This window comes from Salmo salar, chromosome 19, assembly GCF_965601325.2.
Source record: "Salmo salar chromosome 19, fSalSal1, whole genome shotgun sequence".
Taxonomy (NCBI): Eukaryota; Metazoa; Chordata; class Actinopteri; order Salmoniformes; family Salmonidae; genus Salmo; species Salmo salar.
The window spans coordinates 90,283,337-90,305,227 of record NC_138309.1 but is presented as its reverse complement, the minus strand read 5'-3'; the positions used below and the strand labels follow the sequence as shown (position 1 = coordinate 90,305,227).

The 21,891-nt window shown below is 49.7% G+C and overlaps 1 protein-coding gene across 2 annotated transcripts in view; it reads left to right on the top strand.

Annotated features, from left to right (window-relative positions):
- LOC106594850 (SH2/SH3 adapter protein Nck1) overlaps positions 1-21,891 on the top strand; it is a 138,866-nt gene that overhangs the window by 69,498 nt on the left and 47,477 nt on the right. For both annotated transcript variants that reach the window (XM_082966027.1, XM_082966026.1), the window contains exons 2-3: positions 2,119-2,180; positions 7,946-8,186. In XM_082966027.1, the coding sequence (XP_082822153.1) occupies positions 7,961-8,186 (226 nt within the window). In that variant the 5' untranslated portion in view covers positions 2,119-2,180; positions 7,946-7,960. The remainder of the gene's footprint in view (positions 1-2,118; positions 2,181-7,945; positions 8,187-21,891) is intronic.

Genomic DNA, 21,891 nt, shown 5'->3' with positions numbered 1-21,891 from the left:
CCATAACGACTCAATACCCCATAACGACTCAATACCCCATAACGACTCAATACCCCATAATGACACAATACCCCATAACGACTCAATACCCCATAACGACTCAATACCCCATAATGACTCAATACCCCATAACGACTCAATACCCCATAATGACACAATACCCCATCATGACTCAATACCCCATAACGACTCAATACCCCATAACGACTCAATACCCCATAACGACTCAATACCCCATAACGACACAGTACCCCATAACGACTCAGTACCCCATAACGACTCAGTACCCCATAACGACTCAATACCCCATAACGACACAGTACCCCATAACGACTCAGTACCCCATAACGACTCAGTACCCCATAACGACACAGTACCCCATAACGACTCAATACCCCATAACGACTCAATACCCCATAACGACTCAATTCCCCATAATGACAAAGGAAAAACAGTCCAAAAAATAAAACATATCTGATGGAGGTTCTACAGGTGGTCACCTGATGGAGGTCCTACGGGTGGTCACCTGATGGAGGTTCTACAGGTGGTCACCTGATGGAGGTTCTACAGGTGGTCACCTGATGGAGGTTCTACAGGTGGTCACCTGATGGAGGTTCTACAGGTGGTCACCTGATGGAGGTTCTACGGGTGGTCACCTGATGGAGGTTCTACAGGTGGTCACCTGATGGAGGTTCTACGGGTGGTCACCTGATGGAGGTTCTACGGGTGGTCACCTGATGGAGGTCCTACAGAGCCGTTTTGACTCCTCTCCTCATAGTCTTGAATTTGAACCAGTAACCACACTTGGAGTTCAATCAACATGAAGTCTCTCTACTGTGTTCCTCCCTCTTCTGATTCTCTGCCATCATCTTCTCGGATTCATCCCTGGGCTGGAACAATAGACAATGTCTGGACGTCAGTGTAGAGGAAACCATTCTCTTCTGTTTGGAGGAGCAGGAGTTGGAGGATAAACTGACTGTTGGCAGTGATCAGTGTTGAATACTGAAAACAATAGTAACCTTTATCCGCTCATTCACACAACAGATGGGAAGGACTGTTGACACTAAACCATCCAGGACTGTTGACACTAAACCATCCAGGACTGTTGACACTAAACCATCCAGGACTGTTGACACTAAACCATCCAGGACTGTTGACACTAAACCATCCAGGACTGTTGACACTAAACCATCCAGGGCTGTTGACACTAAACCATCCAGGACTGTTGACACTAAACCATCCAGGACTGTTGACACTAAACCATCCAGGACTGTTGACACTAAACCATCCAGGACTGTTGACACTAAACCATCTGTTGACACTAAACCATCCAGGACTGTTGACACTAAACCATCCAGGACTGTTGACACTAAACCATCCAGGACTGTTGACACTAAACCATCCAGGACTGTTGACACTAAACCATCCAGGACTGTTGACACTAAACCATCCAGGGCTGTTGACACTAAACCATCCAGGGCTGTTGACACTAAACCATCCAGGGCTGTTGACACTAAACCATCCAGGGCTGTTGACACTAAACCATCCAGGGCTGTTGACACTAAACCATCCAGGACTGTTGACACTAAACCATCCAGGACTGTTGACACTAAACCATCCAGGACTGTTGACACTAAACCATCCAGGGCTGTTGACACTAAACCATCCAGGATTGTTGACACTAAACCATCCAGGACTGTTGACACTAAACCATCCAGGACTGTTGACACTAAACCATCTGTTGACACTAAACAATCCAGGATTATCACCTCTGGGTTTGTCCTTACGTTTAGGACATTTTACATTTTAGTTATTTAGCGGATGCTCTTATTCACAGACTTAGTCGGTGCATTCAACTAGGGTTGATAAACCAACAAATCCGAGTCATTACCTCCTAACTTTTGTTTTATGAGGATGAACTTAATCTCTTTATTACCGTGAAGCATCTAATAAAATGTTCTGAAATGGTTGTGAATGATTCATTAAGCCTAGTCTTAATTATGTTCTGATATGGGATGATTAGATGGGCCCTAAACACTGTTAAACCACTCACACAATATATCTCCAATGAAAATAACGTTATTGACAAAAGGGTTCTTCTGTTTTATATTTTTTCAGGTCATCAGAGGTCATCAGCGAAGCGTCCTAGCTCTGAAGTTGACAGCTTTGATGCAGTACAGGTAAGATGTTCAGTGTGTTGGTTAATGTAAAAATAGTTTGGTCATGTTATTGAGGTTGTCCGAGACACCTCCAAGGTAACTAGCTAGCTAGCTAGCTTGTAATTCTGGAAGTTTAGCCAAACCTATAAATAGATTTATGTAATAATTTTTAGCTAAAAATACAGTAACGTTACAAGTTATTTTGAGGGTAATATACAGCGCATTCGGGAAAGTATTCAGATCCCTTGACTTTTTCCACATCATGTTACGTTACAGCCTTATTCTAAAATTGATTAAATTAATTGTTTTCCTCAATCTACACACAATATCTCACAATGACGAAGTGAAAACAGGTTTTTAGAAATGTTTGCTAATTTATTAAAAATTCAAAGACAGATACCTTATTTACGTAAGTATTCAGACCCTTTGCTATGAGACTAAACCATCTGTTGTCTGTTGAGACTAAACCATCTGTTGTCTGTTGAGACTAAACCATCTGTTGTCTGTTGAGACTAAACCATCTGTTGTCTGTTGAGACTAAACCATCTGTTGTCTGTTGAGACTAAACCATCTGTTGAGACTAAACCGTCTGTTGAGACTAAACCGTTTAGTTGAGACTAAACCGTCTGTTGAGACTAAACCGTCTGTTGAGACTAAACCATCTGTTGTCTGTTGAGACCATAACATCCTCCATGGCTGTCGTTTTATGGGCTCTTAACCAACCGTGATATTTAGTTGTTTTTATCGCATTGTTTGTAACTTATTTTGTACATAATGTTGCTACTACCGTCTCTTTATGACTGAAAAGTTACTCACCTTGAACTGGACAAAGAATTTTTCTTTAATGAGTCGGACGAGAGGGATTTACTCCAGACCCCCGAACAGGCTCTAATCCCGTCATTCGCAGGAGAAAGAGACAGAAGAGGTTTCGCGGAAGGAGATTGGGGTTCCTTGTGAGGATCCGCCGACGAGTGGCTAATCTGCCTTTGCCATCGGTACTATTGGCCAACGTACAATCGCTGGATAATAAATTGGACGAACTGAAAGCACGTCTATCCTACCAACGGGACATTAAAAACTGTAAAATCTAATGTTTCACCGAGTCGTGGCTGAACGACATGAACAACATACAGCTGGCTGGTTATACTCTGTTTCGGCAGGACAGAACAGCAGCCTCTGGTAAGACAAGGGTTGGAGGTCTATGTATATTTGTAAACAACAGCTGGTGCACGATATCTAATCAAATCTCGAGGTTTTGCTCGCCTGAGGTAGAGTATCTCATGATAAGCCATAGACCGTACTATCTACCTAGAGAGTTTTCATCTGTATTTTTCGTAGCTGTCTACATACCACCACAGAATGATGCTGGCACTAAGACCGCACTCAATGAGCTGTATTCTGCCATAAGCAAACAGGAAAACGCTCATCCAGAGGCGGCGCTCCTAGTGGCCGGGGACTTTAATGCAGGGAAACTTAAATCAGTTTTACCTAATTCCTATGTTAAATGTGCAACCAGTGGGGGAAAAAACTCTAGACCACCTTTACTCCACACACAGAGCCGCGTACAAAGCTCTCCCTCGCCCTCCATTTGGCAAATCTGACCATAATTATATCCTCCTGATTCCTGCTTACAAGCAAAAATTAAAGCAGGAAGCTCCAGTGATTCGGTCAATAAAAAAGTGGTCAGATGAAGCAGATGCTAAACTACAGGACTGTTTTGCTGCACAGACTGGAACATGTTCCGGGATTGTTCCGATGGCATTGAGGAGTACACCACATCAGTCACTTGCTTCATCATTAAGTGCATCAATGATGTCGTCCCCACAGTAACTGTACGTACATACCCCAACCAGAAGCCATGGATTACAGGCAGCATCTGCACTGAGCTAAAGGCTAGAGCTGTCGCTTACCAAGGAGCGGGACTCTAACCAGGAAGCTTATAAGAAACCCTGCTATGCCCTCCGACGAACCATCAAACAGGCAAAGCGTCAATACAGGACTAAGATCGAATCGTACTACACCGGCTCTGACGCTCATCGGATGTGGCAGGGCCTGCTAACTATTACAGACTACAAAGGGAAGCACAGCCGAGAGCTGCCCAGTGACACCAGCCTACCAGACGAGCTAAACTACTTCTATGCTTGCTTCGAGGCAAGCAACACTGAAGCATGCATGAGAGCATCAGCTGTTCCGGACAACTGTGTGATCACGCTCTCCGCAGCCGATGTGTGTGAGACCTTTAGACAGGTCAATATTCACAAGGCCTCAGGGCCAGACGGATTACCAGGACGTGTACTGCGAGCATGCGCTGACCAACTGGCAAGTGTCTTCACTGACATTTTCGACCTCTCCCTGACTGAGTCTGTAATACCAACATGTTTTAAGCAGACCACCATTGTCCCTGTGTCCAAGAACACTAAGTTAACCTGCCTAAATGACTACCGACCCGTAGCACTCACGTCTGTAGCCATAAAATGCTTTGAAAGGCTGGTCATGGCTCACATCAACACCATTATCCCAGAAACCCTAGACTCACTCCAATTTGCATACCGCCCCAACAGATCCACAGATGATGCAATCTCCATTACACTCCACACTGCCCTTTCACACCTGGACAAAAGGAACATCTTTGTTAGAATGCTATTCATTGACTACAGCTCAGCGTTCAACACCATAGTGCCCTCAAAGCTCATCACTAAGCTAAGGACCGTGGGACTAAACACCTCCCTCTGCAACTGGATCCTGGACTTCCTGACGGGACGCCCCCAGGTGGTAAGGGTAGGTAACAACACATCTGCCACACTGATCCTCAACACTGGAGCTCCCCAGGGGTGCGTGCTCAGTCCCCTCCTGTACTCCCTGTTCACTCATGACTACATGGCCAAGCACGACTCCAACATCATCAAGTTTGCCGATGACACAACAGTTGTAAGCCTGACCACCAACAACGACGAGACAGCCTATAGGGAGGAGGTCAGAGACCTGACTGTGTGGTGCCAGGACAACAACCTCTCCCTCAACGTGATCAAGACAAAGGAGATGATTGTGGACTACAGGAAAGGGAGGCCTGAGCACGCCCCCATTCTCATCGACGGGGCTGTAGTGGAGCAGGTTGAGAGCTTCAAGTTCATTGGTGTCCACATTACCAACAAACTAACATGGTCCAAACACACAAAGACAGTCGTGAAGAGGGCACAACAAAACCTTTTCCCCCTCAGGAGACTGGAAAGATTTGGCATGGGTCCTCAGATCCTCAAAAGGTTCTACAGCTGCACCATCGAGAGCATCCTGATTTGGTATGGAAACTGCTCAGCTTCCGACCACAAGGCACTACAGAGGCTGGTGCGAATGGCCCAGTACATCACTGGGGCCAAGCTTCCTGCCATCCAGGACCTCTATACCAGGCGGTGTCAGAAGAATGTCCTAAAAATTGTCCAACACTCCAAGCGGTACCGGAGCGCCAAGTCTAGGTCCAAGAGGCTTCTACACAGCTTCTGCCCCCAAGCCATAAGACTCCTGAACACCTATTATCATCATTTCCATCTCCCCTCTTTTACATTTCACTGTAAGGTCTACTATACCTGTTGTATTCAGCATTTCACTGTAAGGTCTACTACACCTGTTGTATTCAGGATTTCATTGTAAGTTCTACACCTGTTGTATTCGGCGCATGTGACAAATAAAATTCGATTTGATCATTTCCTCATTTCCTCATATCAGTCTCATTCTGAACGTCGCAGACTTCATGAATCTGCACAAACCCGAGTCTTGTCTTCTTCAACCTCGTGGTGCGTTCCACGGTCGTGACTAATGTACACCTAGCTGCAGCTCGTGGTCCGTTTAGTCTCCTATGTTAATTATTAACTCAATCTTTTATACGTAAAAAAAATGTGGTGATTTTTTGTCATTCTGACGCGCTCTCTGGGCTCCCTGGGGCGTGGCTAGTTATGAGGCAAGTTATCATAATTACTATGATCCCATTTGAGAACTGTAACGGGCGTCGTAAGGATTGGACCAAGGTGCAGCGGGAACGTGTCTCAACAACTCATCTTCTTTATTTTATTTAAAAGAAGGAAAAACAAAAGAAACACGTATATAAAATAACGAACGACACTAAACATTCCTGGTGCACAGACACAAAACAGGAGACAACTACCCACAAATCCCATAGAAAAAAAACACCCCTCTTAAATAAGACCTTCAATTAGAAGCAACGAGGAGCAGCTGCTTCCAATTGAAGGTCAACCCCATTAACTAAACATAGAAATAGAAAGACTAGAACTAACATAGAAATAAACTAACAAGAACATAGCCCTACAAACCCCGAAACACTCTAAACAAACACCCCTCTTGTCACAGTATCTAACGAAGGTGGCGCCCCTCCTCGGTCGGGCGGCGCTCGGCGGTCGTCGTCGCCGGCCTATTAGCTGCCACCGATCGTTGTTTCTGTGTCTTTTGGTTTTGTCTGTCTGTCTATCCCGCACCTGTTTTGTGTTTGTCATTAGTGGGGGGTTATTTAGTGTGTATTTTCAGTTGGGGTTCTCGTGCGGGATTGTTTATTGTCCACTCAGGACAGTTGTGATTATAAATTGTTATTGTAGATTATTATTGCCGGGCTGCGCCCCGTGCGCTTTCGTTTCCAGTGCGCTTATTTTGGGGAGGTGTTTTTCCCCTGGCAGACTTCGCCACGCGCCTGGTGCCCTACGGCTATTGCGTGTCAATAATATTATTAAAACACCGTTGCTCCGGCCCTCTGTCTCCTGCTCCTGATTCCACCTCTCCACTGGTCCTAGACAGTCGTGACACCTCTTACATAGGAACATAGCCCAACAAACCCCGAACCACATAAAACAAACACCCCCTGCCACGTCCTGACCAAACTGCAATAACAAATAACCCCTTATACTGGTCAGGACGTGACAAGAACTGAAATCACAATTGTATCGTCACAAAAACATTCTCTTTATCCTTGATATTTTCTACACAACGTTAAGGATGTTAACCTGATATAAACCGTGTAAAAGCTCTTCAAGTTGCAATGTTTTCATTATAACGTCTTTATACCAATTTTAATGACATCACAAAATATAAGTTCATTTTCCGTATTCCATCTCTCATCATTCCCAACGTTTGGATGTTGAAATAAATATACCGTCCCAGTGTTCATGGTTTGATGTTGAAATTTTGGGCAGCAAACTCTTCTGTAACACAGAGACATTCCATCCACCCATACTAGACACCAGAAAGGAGTTGTCTGCTGCATTACAGTTTTCGATCGATGTGAGGTGTCATAAAACCCCCCACCGTCTGTAGACGCTGATCCACTGTCCTCATCTTTGGATCCTCACAGGAGAGGCATGACACAGGTTTGTCAAGCTTGTAGCGTCAAACCCAAGAAGACTCGAGGCTGTAATCGCTGCCAAAGGTGCTTCAACAAAGTACTGAGTAAAGGGTCTGAATACTTATGTAAATGTGATATTTCAGTTTATTGTTTATACATTTGCAAAATGTTCTAAAACCTGTTTTTGTTTTGTCATTATGGGGTATTTTGTCTAGATTGATGAGGGGAAAAAATGATTGAATACATTTTAGAATAAGGCTGTAACGTAACAAAATGTGTGAAAATGCACTGTGTAATATTGCCCCAGATCCAAGGTGACAGACGAGGTGATTGGGGTGTGTGTTGTTGCTGGTTGGAGTTTAAATTAGCCTGACATGTACCTCATCTCGGGTTCCCCAAGTCCAAGATCACAGAACTAAAGCGTATATCTTCTCTCTCTGCCCAGGTCCAGAGATCCAAGATGACAGAAGAGGTGATTGTCATCGCCAAGTTTGACTACCTGGCTCAGCAGGACCAGGAGTTGGACATTAAGAAGAACGAGCGTCTGTGGCTGCTGGACGACAGTAAGTCCTGGTGGAGGGTCCGTAACGCCACCAACAAGACCGGCTTCGTCCCCTCCAACTACGTGGAGAGGAAGAACAGCGCCAGGAAGGCTTCCATCGTCAAGAACCTCAAAGACACACTAGGTCAGGAACTGCCCTAACCTCAACCTCAAAGACACACTAGGTCAGGAACTGCCCTAACCTCAGTCACACTAGGTCAGGAACTGCCCTAACCTCAGACACACTAGGTCAGGAACTGCCCTAACCTCAGACACACTAGGTCAGGAACTGCCCTAACCTCAGTCACACTAGGTCAGGAACTGCCCTAACCTCAGACACACTAGGTCAGGAACTGCCCTAACCTCAGACACACTAGGTCAGGAACTGCCCTAACCTCAGACACACTAGGTCAGGAACTGCCCTAACCTCAGACACACTAGGTCAGGAACTGCCCTAACCTCAGACACACTAGGTCAGGAACTGCCCTAACCTCAAAGACACACTAGGTCAGGAACTGCCCTAACCTCAGACACACTAGGTCAGGAACTGCCCTAACCTCAGACACACTAGGTCAGGAACTGCCCTAACCTCAGACACACTAGGTCAGGAACTGCCCTAACCTCAAGACACACTAGGTCAGGAACTGCCCTAACCTCAACCTCAGACACACTAGGTCAGGAACTGCCCTAACCTCAAAGACACACTAGGTCAGGAACTGCCCTAACCTCAGACACACTAGGTCAGGAACTGCCCTAACCTCAGACACACTAGGTCAGGAACTGCCCTAACCTCAGACACACTAGGTCAGGAACTGCCCTAACCTCAGACACACTAGGTCAGGAACTGCCCTAACCTCAGACACACTAGGTCAGGAACTGCCCTAACCTCAGACACACTAGGTCAGGAACTGCCCTAACCTCAAGACACACTAGGTCAGGAACTGCCCTAACCTCAAAGACACACTAGGTCAGGAACTGCCCTAACCTCAGACACACTAGGTCAGGAACTGCCCTAACCTCAAAGACACACTAGGTCAGGAACTGCCCTAACCTCAGTCACACTAGGTCAGGAACTGCCCTAACCTCAGACACACTAGGTCAGGAACTGCCCTAACCTCAGACACACTAGGTCAGGAACTGCCCTAACCTCAGACACACTAGGTCAGGAACTGCCCTAACCTCAGACACACTAGGTCAGGAACTGCCCTAACCTCAGACACACTAGGTCAGGAACTGCCCTAACCTCAGACACACTAGGTCAGGAACTGCCCTAACCTCAGACACACTAGGTCAGGAACTGCCCTAACCTCAAGACACACTAGGTCAGGAACTGCCCTAACCTCAGACACACTAGGTCAGGAACTGCCCTAACCTCAGACACACTAGGTCAGGAACTGCCCTAACCTCAGACACACTAGGTCAGGAACTGCCCTAACCTCAAAGACACACTAGGTCAGGAACTGCCCTAACCTCAGACACACTAGGTCAGGAACTGCCCTAACCTCAAGACACACTAGGTCAGGAACTGCCCTAACCTCAGACACACTAGGTCAGGAACTGCCCTAACCTCAGACACACTAGGTCAGGAACTGCCCTAACCTCAGACACACTAGGTCAGGAACTGCCCTAACCTCAGACACACTAGGTCAGGAACTGCCCTAACCTCAGACACACTAGGTCAGGAACTGCCCTAACCTCAGACACACTAGGTCAGGAACTGCCCTAACCTCAGACACACTAGGTCAGGAACTGCCCTAACCTCAGACACACTAGGTCAGGAACTGCCCTAACCTCAGACACACTAGGTCAGGAACTGCCCTAACCTCAGACACACTAGGTCAGGAACTGCCCTAACCTCAGTCACACTAGGTCAGGAACTGCCCTAACCTCAGACACACTAGGTCAGGAACTGCCCTAACCTCAGACACACTAGGTCAGGAACTGCCCTAACCTCAGACACACTAGGTCAGGAACTGCCCTAACCTCAGACACACTAGGTCAGGAACTGCCCTAACCTCAAAGACACACTAGGTCAGGAACTGCCCTAACCTCAGACACACTAGGTCAGGAACTGCCCTAACCTCAGACACACTAGGTCAGGAACTGCCCTAACCTCAGACACACTAGGTCAGGAACTGCCCTAACCTCAAGACACACTAGGTCAGGAACTGCCCTAACCTCAGACACACTAGGTCAGGAACTGCCCTAACCTCAACCTCAGACACACTAGGTCAGGAACTGCCCTAACCTCAAGACACACTAGGTCAGGAACTGCCCTAACCTCAGACACACTAGGTCAGGAACTGCCCTAACCTCAGACACACTAGGTCAGGAACTGCCCTAACCTCAGACACACTAGGTCAGGAACTGCCCTAACCTCAGACACACTAGGTCAGGAACTGCCCTAACCTCAGACACACTAGGTCAGGAACTGCCCTAACCTCAAGACACACTAGGTCAGGAACTGCCCTAACCTCAGACACACTAGGTCAGGAACTGCCCTAACCTCAGACACACTAGGTCAGGAACTGCCCTAACCTCAGACACACTAGGTCAGGAACTGCCCTAACCTCAGACACACTAGGTCAGGAACTGCCCTAACCTCAGACACACTAGGTCAGGAACTGCCCTAACCTCAGACACACTAGGTCAGGAACTGCCCTAACCTCAGACACACTAGGTCAGGAACTGCCCTAACCTCAAAGACACACTAGGTCAGGAACTGCCCTAACCTCAGTCACACTAGGTCAGGAACTGCCCTAACCTCAGACACACTAGGTCAGGAACTGCCCTAACCTCAGACACACTAGGTCAGGAACTGCCCTAACCTCAAGACACACTAGGTCAGGAACTGCCCTAACCTCAGACACACTAGGTCAGGAACTGCCCTAACCTCAGACACACTAGGTCAGGAACTGCCCTAACCTCAGACACACTAGGTCAGGAACTGCCCTAACCTCAAGACACACTAGGTCAGGAACTGCCCTAACCTCAGACACACTAGGTCAGGAACTGCCCTAACCTCAGACACACTAGGTCAGGAACTGCCCTAACCTCAGACACACTAGGTCAGGAACTGCCCTAACCTCAGACACACTAGGTCAGGAACTGCCCTAACCTCAGACACACTAGGTCAGGAACTGCCCTAACCTCAGACACACTAGGTCAGGAACTGCCCTAACCTCAGACACACTAGGTCAGGAACTGCCCTAACCTCAGACACACTAGGTCAGGAACTGCCCTAACCTCAGACACACTAGGTCAGGAACTGCCCTAACCTCAGACACACTAGGTCAGGAACTGCCCTAACCTCAGACACACTAGGTCAGGAACTGCCCTAACCTCAGACACACTAGGTCAGGAACTGCCCTAACCTCAGACACACTAGGTCAGGAACTGCCCTAACCTCAGACACACTAGGTCAGGAACTGCCCTAACCTCAGACACACTAGGTCAGGAACTGCCCTAACCTCAGACACACTAGGTCAGGAACTGCCCTAACCTCAGACACACTAGGTCAGGAACTGCCCTAACCTCAGACACACTAGGTCAGGAACTGCCCTAACCTCAGACACACTAGGTCAGGAACTGCCCTAACCTCAGACACACTAGGTCAGGAACTGCCCTAACCTCAAAGACACACTAGGTCAGGAACTGCCCTAACCTCAAGACACACTAGGTCAGGAACTGCCCTAACCTCAAGACACACTAGGTCAGGAACTGCCCTAACCTCAGACACACTAGGTCAGGAACTGCCCTAACCTCAGACACACTAGGTCAGGAACTGCCCTAACCTCAGACACACTAGGTCAGGAACTGCCCTAACCTCAGACACACTAGGTCAGGAACTGCCCTAACCTCAGACACACTAGGTCAGGAACTGCCCTAACCTCAGACACACTAGGTCAGGAACTGCCCTAACCTCAGACACACTAGGTCAGGAACTGCCCTAACCTCAGACACACTAGGTCAGGAACTGCCCTAACCTCAGACACACTAGGTCAGGAACTGCCCTAACCTCAGACACACTAGGTCAGGAACTGCCCTAACCTCAGACACACTAGGTCAGGAACTGCCCTAACCTCAGACACACTAGGTCAGGAACTGCCCTAACCTCAGACACACTAGGTCAGGAACTGCCCTAACCTCAGACACACTAGGTCAGGAACTGCCCTAACCTCAGACACACTAGGTCAGGAACTGCCCTAACCTCAGTCACACTAGGTCAGGAACTGCCCTAACCTCAGACACACTAGGTCAGGAACTGCCCTAACCTCAGACACACTAGGTCAGGAACTGCCCTAACCTCAAAGACACACTAGGTCAGGAACTGCCCTAACCTCAACCTCAGACACACTAGGTCAGGAACTGCCCTAACCTCAGACACACTAGGTCAGGAACTGCCCTAACCTCAGACACACTAGGTCAGGAACTGCCCTAACCTCAGACACACTAGGTCAGGAACTGCCCTAACCTCACCTCAGTCACACTAGGTCAGGAACTGCCCTAACCTCAGACACACTAGGTCAGGAACTGCCCTAACCTCAGACACACTAGGTCAGGAACTGCCCTAACCTCAGACACACTAGGTCAGGAACTGCCCTAACCTCAGACACACTAGGTCAGGAACTGCCCTAACCTCAGACACACTAGGTCAGGAACTGCCCTAACCTCAGACACACTAGGTCAGGAACTGCCCTAACCTCAGACACACTAGGTCAGGAACTGCCCTAACCTCAAAGACACACTAGGTCAGGAACTGCCCTAACCTCAGACACACTAGGTCAGGAACTGCCCTAACCTCAAGACACACTAGGTCAGGAACTGCCCTAACCTCAGACACACTAGGTCAGGAACTGCCCTAACCTCAGACACACTAGGTCAGGAACTGCCCTAACCTCAGACACACTAGGTCAGGAACTGCCCTAACCTCAGACACACTAGGTCAGGAACTGCCCTAACCTCAGACACACTAGGTCAGGAACTGCCCTAACCTCAGACACACTAGGTCAGGAACTGCCCTAACCTCAGACACACTAGGTCAGGAACTGCCCTAACCTCAGACACACTAGGTCAGGAACTGCCCTAACCTCAGACACACTAGGTCAGGAACTGCCCTAACCTCAGACACACTAGGTCAGGAACTGCCCTAACCTCAGACACACTAGGTCAGGAACTGCCCTAACCTCAGACACACTAGGTCAGGAACTGCCCTAACCTCAGACACACTAGGTCAGGAACTGCCCTAACCTCAGACACACTAGGTCAGGAACTGCCCTAACCTCAGACACACTAGGTCAGGAACTGCCCTAACCTCAGACACACTAGGTCAGGAACTGCCCTAACCTCAGTCACACTAGGTCAGGAACTGCCCTAACCTCAGACACACTAGGTCAGGAACTGCCCTAACCTCAGTCACACTAGGTCAGGAACTGCCCTAACCTCAGACACACTAGGTCAGGAACTGCCCTAACCTCAGTCACACTAGGTCAGGAACTGCCCTAACCTCAGACACACTAGGTCAGGAACTGCCCTAACCTCAGTCACACTAGGTCAGGAACTGCCCTAACCTCAGACACACTAGGTCAGGAACTGCCCTAACCTCAGACACACTAGGTCAGGAACTGCCCTAACCTCAGACACACTAGGTCAGGAACTGCCCTAACCTCAGACACACTAGGTCAGGAACTGCCCTAACCTCAGACACACTAGGTCAGGAACTGCCCTAACCTCAGTCACACTAGGTCAGGAACTGCCCTAACCTCAGACACACTAGGTCAGGAACTGCCCTAACCTCAGACACACTAGGTCAGGAACTGCCCTAACCTCAGACACACTAGGTCAGGAACTGCCCTAACCTCAAAGACACACTAGGTCAGGAACTGCCCTAACCTCAGACACACTAGGTCAGGAACTGCCCTAACCTCAGACACACTAGGTCAGGAACTGCCCTAACCTCAGACACACTAGGTCAGGAACTGCCCTAACCTCAACCTCAGTCACACTAGGTCAGGAACTGCCCTAACCTCAGACACACTAGGTCAGGAACTGCCCTAACCTCAAGACACACTAGGTCAGGAACTGCCCTAACCTCAGACACACTAGGTCAGGAACTGCCCTAACCTCAGACACACTAGGTCAGGAACTGCCCTAACCTCAGACACACTAGGTCAGGAACTGCCCTAACCTCAGACACACTAGGTCAGGAACTGCCCTAACCTCAAAGACACACTAGGTCAGGAACTGCCCTAACCTCAGACACACTAGGTCAGGAACTGCCCTAACCTCAGACACACTAGGTCAGGAACTGCCCTAACCTCAAAGACACACTAGGTCAGGAACTGCCCTAACCTCAGACACACTAGGTCAGGAACTGCCCTAACCTCAGACACACTAGGTCAGGAACTGCCCTAACCTCAGACACACTAGGTCAGGAACTGCCCTAACCTCAGACACACTAGGTCAGGAACTGCCCTAACCTCAGACACACTAGGTCAGGAACTGCCCTAACCTCAGACACACTAGGTCAGGAACTGCCCTAACCTCAGACACACTAGGTCAGGAACTGCCCTAACCTCAGTCACACTAGGTCAGGAACTGCCCTAACCTCAGACACACTAGGTCAGGAACTGCCCTAACCTCAGACACACTAGGTCAGGAACTGCCCTAACCTCAGACACACTAGGTCAGGAACTGCCCTAACCTCAGTCACACTAGGTCAGGAACTGCCCTAACCTCAGACACACTAGGTCAGGAACTGCCCTAACCTCAGACACACTAGGTCAGGAACTGCCCTAACCTCAGACACACTAGGTCAGGAACTGCCCTAACCTCAGTCACACTAGGTCAGGAACTGCCCTAACCTCAGACACACTAGGTCAGGAACTGCCCTAACCTCAGACACACTAGGTCAGGAACTGCCCTAACCTCAGACACACTAGGTCAGGAACTGCCCTAACCTCAGACACACTAGGTCAGGAACTGCCCTAACCTCAGACACACTAGGTCAGGAACTGCCCTAACCTCAGACACACTAGGTCAGGAACTGCCCTAACCTCAGACACACTAGGTCAGGAACTGCCCTAACCTCAGACACACTAGGTCAGGAACTGCCCTAACCTCAGACACACTAGGTCAGGAACTGCCCTAACCTCAGACACACTAGGTCAGGAACTGCCCTAACCTCAGACACACTAGGTCAGGAACTGCCCTAACCTCAGACACACTAGGTCAGGAACTGCCCTAACCTCAGACACACTAGGTCAGGAACTGCCCTAACCTCAGACACACTAGGTCAGGAACTGCCCTAACCTCAGACACACTAGGTCAGGAACTGCCCTAACCTCAGACACACTAGGTCAGGAACTGCCCTAACCTCAGACACACTAGGTCAGGAACTGCCCTAACCTCAGACACACTAGGTCAGGAACTGCCCTAACCTCAGACACACTAGGTCAGGAACTGCCCTAACCTCAGACACACTAGGTCAGGAACTGCCCTAACCTCAGACACACTAGGTCAGGAACTGCCCTAACCTCAGACACACTAGGTCAGGAACTGCCCTAACCTCAGACACACTAGGTCAGGAACTGCCCTAACCTCAGACACACTAGGTCAGGAACTGCCCTAACCTCAGACACACTAGGTCAGGAACTGCCCTAACCTCAGACACACTAGGTCAGGAACTGCCCTAACCTCAGACACACTAGGTCAGGAACTGCCCTAACCTCAGACACACTAGGTCAGGAACTGCCCTAACCTCAGACACACTAGGTCAGGAACTGCCCTAACCTCAGACACACTAGGTCAGGAACTGCCCTAACCTCAGACACACTAGGTCAGGAACTGCCCTAACCTCAGACACACTAGGTCAGGAACTGCACCTAACCTCAGACACACTAGGTCAGGAACTGCCCTAACCTCAGACACACTAGGTCAGGAACTGCCCTAACCTCAGTCACACTAGGTCAGGAACTGCCCTAACCTCAGACACACTAGGTCAGGAACTGCCCTAACCTTAACCTCAAGACACACTAGGTCAGGAACTGCCCTAACCTTAACCTCAGACACACTAGGTCAGGAACTGCCCTAACCTCAGACACACTAGGTCAGGAACTGCCCTAACCTCAGACACACTAGGTCAGGAACTGCCCTAACCTCAACCTCAGACACACTAGGTCAGGAACTGCCCTAACCTCAGACACACTAGGTCAGGAACTGCCCTAACCTCAGACACACTAGGTCAGGAACTGCCCTAACCTCAGACACACTAGGTCAGGAACTGCCCTAACCTCAGACACACTAGGTCAGGAACTGCCCTAACCTCAGACACACTAGGTCAGGAACTGCCCTAACCTCAGACACACTAGGTCAGGAACTGCCCTAACCTCAGACACACTAGGTCAGGAACTGCCCTAACCTCAGTCACACTAGGTCAGGAACTGCCCTAACCTCAGTCACACTAGGTCAGGAACTGCCCTAACCTCAGACACACTAGGTCAGGAACTGCCCTAACCTCAGACACACTAGGTCAGGAACTGCCCTAACCTCAGACACACTAGGTCAGGAACTGCCCTAACCTCAGACACACTAGGTCAGGAACTGCCCTAACCTCAGACACACTAGGTCAGGAACTGCCCTAACCTCAGACACACTAGGTCAGGAACTGCCCTAACCTCAGACACACTAGGTCAGGAACTGCCCTAACCTCAGACACACTAGGTCAGGAACTGCCCTAACCTCAGACACACTAGGTCAGGAACTGCCCTAACCTCAGACACACTAGGTCAGGAACTGCCCTAACCTCAGACACACTAGGTCAGGAACTGCCCTAACCTCAGTCACACTAGGTCAGGAACTGCCCTAACCTCAGTCACACTAGGTCAGGAACTGCCCTAACCTCAGTCACACTAGGTCAGGAACTGCCCTAACCTCAGACACACTAGGTCAGGAACTGCCCTAACCTCAGACACACTAGGTCAGGAACTGCCCTAACCTCAGACACACTAGGTCAGGAACTGCCCTAACCTCAGACACACTAGGTCAGGAACTGCCCTAACCTCAGACACACTAGGTCAGGAACTGCCCTAACCTCAGACACACTAGGTCAGGAACTGCCCTAACCTCAGACACACTAGGTCAGGAACTGCCCTAACCTCAGACACACTAGGTCAGGAACTGCCCTAACCTCAGACACACTAGGTCAGGAACTGCCCTAACCTCAGACACACTAGGTCAGGAACTGCCCTAACCTCAGACACACTAGGTCAGGAACTGCCCTAACCTCAGACACACTAGGTCAGGAACTGCCCTAACCTCAGACACACTAGGTCAGGAACTGCCCTAACCTCAGACACACTAGGTCAGGAACTGCCCTAACCTCAGACACACTAGGTCAGGAACTGCCCTAACCTCAGACACACTAGGTCAGGAACTGCCCTAACCTCAGACACACTAGGTCAGGAACTGCCCTAACCTCAGTCACACTAGGTCAGGAACTGCCCTAACCTCAGACACACTAGGTCAGGAACTGCCCTAACCTCAGACACACTAGGTCAGGAACTGCCCTAACCTCAGACACACTAGGTCAGGAACTGCCCTAACCTCAGTCACACTAGGTCAGGAACTGCCCTAACCTCAGACACACTAGGTCAGGAACTGCCCTAACCTCAGTCACACTAGGTCAGGAACTGCCCTAACCTCAAAGACACACTAGGTCAGGAACTGCCCTAACCTCAGTCACACTAGGTCAGGAACTGCCCTAACCTCAGTCACACTAGGTCAGGAACTGCCCTAACCTCAGACACACTAGGTCAGGAACTGCCCTAACCTCAGACACACTAGGTCAGGAACTGCCCTAACCTCAGACACACTAGGTCAGGAACTGCCCTAACCTCAACCTCAGTCACACTAGGTCAGGAACTGCCCTAACCTCAGTCACACTAGGTCAGGAACTGCCCTAACCTCAGACACACTAGGTCAGGAACTGCCCTAACCTCAGTCACACTAGGTCAGGAACTGCCCTAACCTCAGACACACTAGGTCAGGAACTGCCCTAACCTCAGACACACTAGGTCAGGAACTGCCCTAACCTCAGACACACTAGGTCAGGAACTGCCCTAACCTCAGACACACTAGGTCAGGAACTGCCCTAACCTCAGTCACACTAGGTCAGGAACTGCCCTAACCTCAGACACACTAGGTCAGGAACTGCCCTAACCTCAGACACACTAGGTCAGGAACTGCCCTAACCTCAGACACACTAGGTCAGGAACTGCCCTAACCTCAGACACACTAGGTCAGGAACTGCCCTAACCTCAGACACACTAGGTCAGGAACTGCCCTAACCTCAGACACACTAGGTCAGGAACTGCCCTAACCTCAGACACACTAGGTCAGGAACTGCCCTAACCTCAGTCACACTAGGTCAGGAACTGCCCTAACCTCAGACACACTAGGTCAGGAACTGCCCTAACCTCAGACACACTAGGTCAGGAACTGCCCTAACCTCAGACACACTAGGTCAGGAACTGCCCTAACCTCAGACACACTAGGTCAGGAACTGCCCTAACCTCAGACACACTAGGTCAGGAACTGCCCTAACCTCAGACACACTAGGTCAGGAACTGCCCTAACCTCAGACACACTAGGTCAGGAACTGCCCTAACCTCAGACACACTAGGTCAGGAACTGCCCTAACCTCAGACACACTAGGTCAGGAACTGCCCTAACCTCAGTCACACTAGGTCAGGAACTGCCCTAACCTCAGTCACACTAGGTCAGGAACTGCCCTAACCTCAGTCACACTAGGTCAGGAACTGCCCTAACCTCAGTCACACTAGGTCAGGAACTGCCCTAACCTCAACCTCAGTCACACTAGGTCAGGAACTGCCCTAACCTCAACCTCAGTCACACTAGGTCAGGAACTGCCCTAACACCTCAGTCACACTAGGTCAGGAACTGCCCTAACCTAACCTCAGTCACACTAGGTCAGGAACTGCCCTAACCTAACCTCAGTCACACTAGGTCAGGAACTGCCCTAACCTAACCTCAGTCACACTAGGTCAGGAACTGCCCTAACCTCAGTCACACTAGGTCAGGAACTGCCCTAACCTCAGTCACACTAGGTCAGGAACTGCCCTAACCTCAACCTCAGTCACACTAGGTCAGGAACTGCCCTAACCTAACCTCAGTCACACTAGGTCAGGAACTGCCCTAACCTAACCTCAGTCACACTAGGTCAGGAACTGCCCTAACCTCAACCTCAGTCACACTAGGTCAGGAACTGCCCTAACCTCAACCTCAGTCACACTAGGTCAGGAACTGCCCTAACCTCAACCTCAGTCACACTAGGTCAGGAACTGCCCTAACCTCAGTCACACTAGGTCAGGAACTGCCCTAACCTAACCTCAGTCACACTAGGTCAGGAACTGCCCTAACCTAACCTCAGTCACACTAGGTCAGGAACTGCCCTAACCTCAGTCACACTAGGTCAGGAACTGCCCTAACCTCAGTCACACTAGGTCAGGAACTGCCCTAACCTCAGTCACACTAGGTCAGGAACTGCCCTAACCTCAACCTCAGTCACACTAGGTCAGGAACTGCCCTAACCTCAACCTCAGTCACACTAGGTCAGGAACTGCCCTAACCTTAACCTCAGTCACACTAGGTCAGGAACTGCCCTAACCTCAACCTCAGTCACACTAGGTCAGGAACTGCCCTAACCTCAGTCACACTAGGTCAGGAACTGCCCTAACCTCAGTCACACTAGGTCAGGAACTGCCCTAACCTTAACCTCAGTCACACTAGGTCAGGAACTGCCCTAACCTCAACCTCAGTCACACTAGGTCAGGAACTGCCCTAACCTTAACCTCAGTCACACTAGGTCAGGAACTGCCTCCTAACCTCAGTCACACTAGGTCAGGAACTGCCCTAACCTAACCTCAGTCACACTAGGTCAGGAACTGCCCTAACCTCAACCTCAGTCACACTAGGTCAGGAACTGCCCTAACCTAACCTCAGTCACACTAGGTCAGGAACTGCCCTAACCTCAACCTCAGTCACACTAGGTCAGGAACTGCCTAACCTAACCTCAGTCACACTAGGTCAGGAACTGCCCTAACCTCAACCTCAGTCACACTAGGTCAGGAACTGCCCTAACCTTAACCTCAGTCACACTAGGTCAGGAACTGCCCTAACCTCAACCTCAGTCACACTAGGTCAGGAACTGCCCTAACCTTAACCTCAGTCACACTAGGTCAGGAACTGCCCTAACCTTAACCTCAGTCACACTAGGTCAGGAACTGCCCTAACCTTAACCTCAGTCACACTAGGTCAGGAACTGCCCTAACCTCAACCTCAGTCACACTAGGTCAGGAACTGCCCTAACCTAACCTCAGTCACACTAGGTCAGGAACTGCCCTAACCTTAACCTCAGTCACACTAGGTCAGGAACTGCCCTAACCTAACCTCAGTCACACTAGGTCAGGAACTGCCCTAACCTTAACCTCAGTCACACTAGGTCAGGAACTGCCCTAACCTCAACCTCAGTCACACTAGGTCAGGAACTGCCCTAACCTAACCTCAGTCACACTAGGTCAGGAACTGCCCTAACCTCAGTCACACTAGGTCAGGAACTGCCCTAACTAACCTCAGTCACACTAGGTCAGGAACTGCCCTAACCTTAACCTCAGTCACACTAGGTCAGGAACTGCCCTAACCTTAACCTCAGTCACACTAGGTCAGGAACTGCCCTAACCTTAACCTCAGTCACACTAGGTCAGGAACTGCCCTAACCTCAACCTCAGTCACACTAGGTCAGGAACTGCCCTAACCTTAACCTCAGTCACACTAGGTCAGGAACTGCCCTAACCTCAGTCACACTAGGTCAGGAACTGCCCTAACCTTAACCTCAGTCACACTAGGTCAGGAACTGCCCTAACCTTAACCTCAGTCACACTAGGTCAGGAACTGCCCTAACCTTAACCTCAGTCACACTAGGTCAGGAACTGCCCTAACCTTAACCTCAGTCACACTAGGTCAGGAACTGCCCTAACCTCAACCTCAGTCACACTAGGTCAGGAACTGCCCTAACCCTCAACCTCAGTCACACTAGGTCAGGAACTGCCCTAACCTTAACCTCAGTCACACTAGGTCAGGAACTGCCCTAACCTCAACCTCAGTCACACTAGGTCAGGAACTGCCCTAACCTCAACCTCAGTCACACTAGGTCAGGAACTGCCCTAACCTTAACCTCAGTCACACTAGGTCAGGAACTGCCCTAACCTTAACCTCAGTCACACTAGGTCAGGAACTGCCCTAACCTTAACCTCAGTCACACTAGGTCAGGAACTGCCCTAACCTTAACCTCAGTCACACTAGGTCAGGAACTGCCCTAACCTCAACCTCAGTCACACTAGGTCAGGAACTGCCCTAACCTAACCTCAGTCACACTAGGTCAGGAACTGCCCTAACCTTAACCTCAGTCACACTAGGTCAGGAACTGCCCTAACCTCAGTCACACTAGGTCAGGAACTGCCCTAACCTTAACCTCAGTCACACTAGGTCAGGAACTGCCCTAACCTTAACCTCAGTCACACTAGGTCAGGAACTGCCCTAACCTCAACCTCAGTCACACTAGGTCAGGAACTGCCCTAACCTTAACCTCAGTCACACTAGGTCAGGAACTGCCCTAACCTCAGTCACACTAGGTCAGGAACTGCCCTAACCTTAACCTCAGTCACACTAGGTCAGGAACTGCCCTAACTAACCTCAGTCACACTAGGTCAGGAACTGCCCTAACCTTAACCTCAGTCACACTAGGTCAGGAACTGCCCTAACCTAACCTCAGT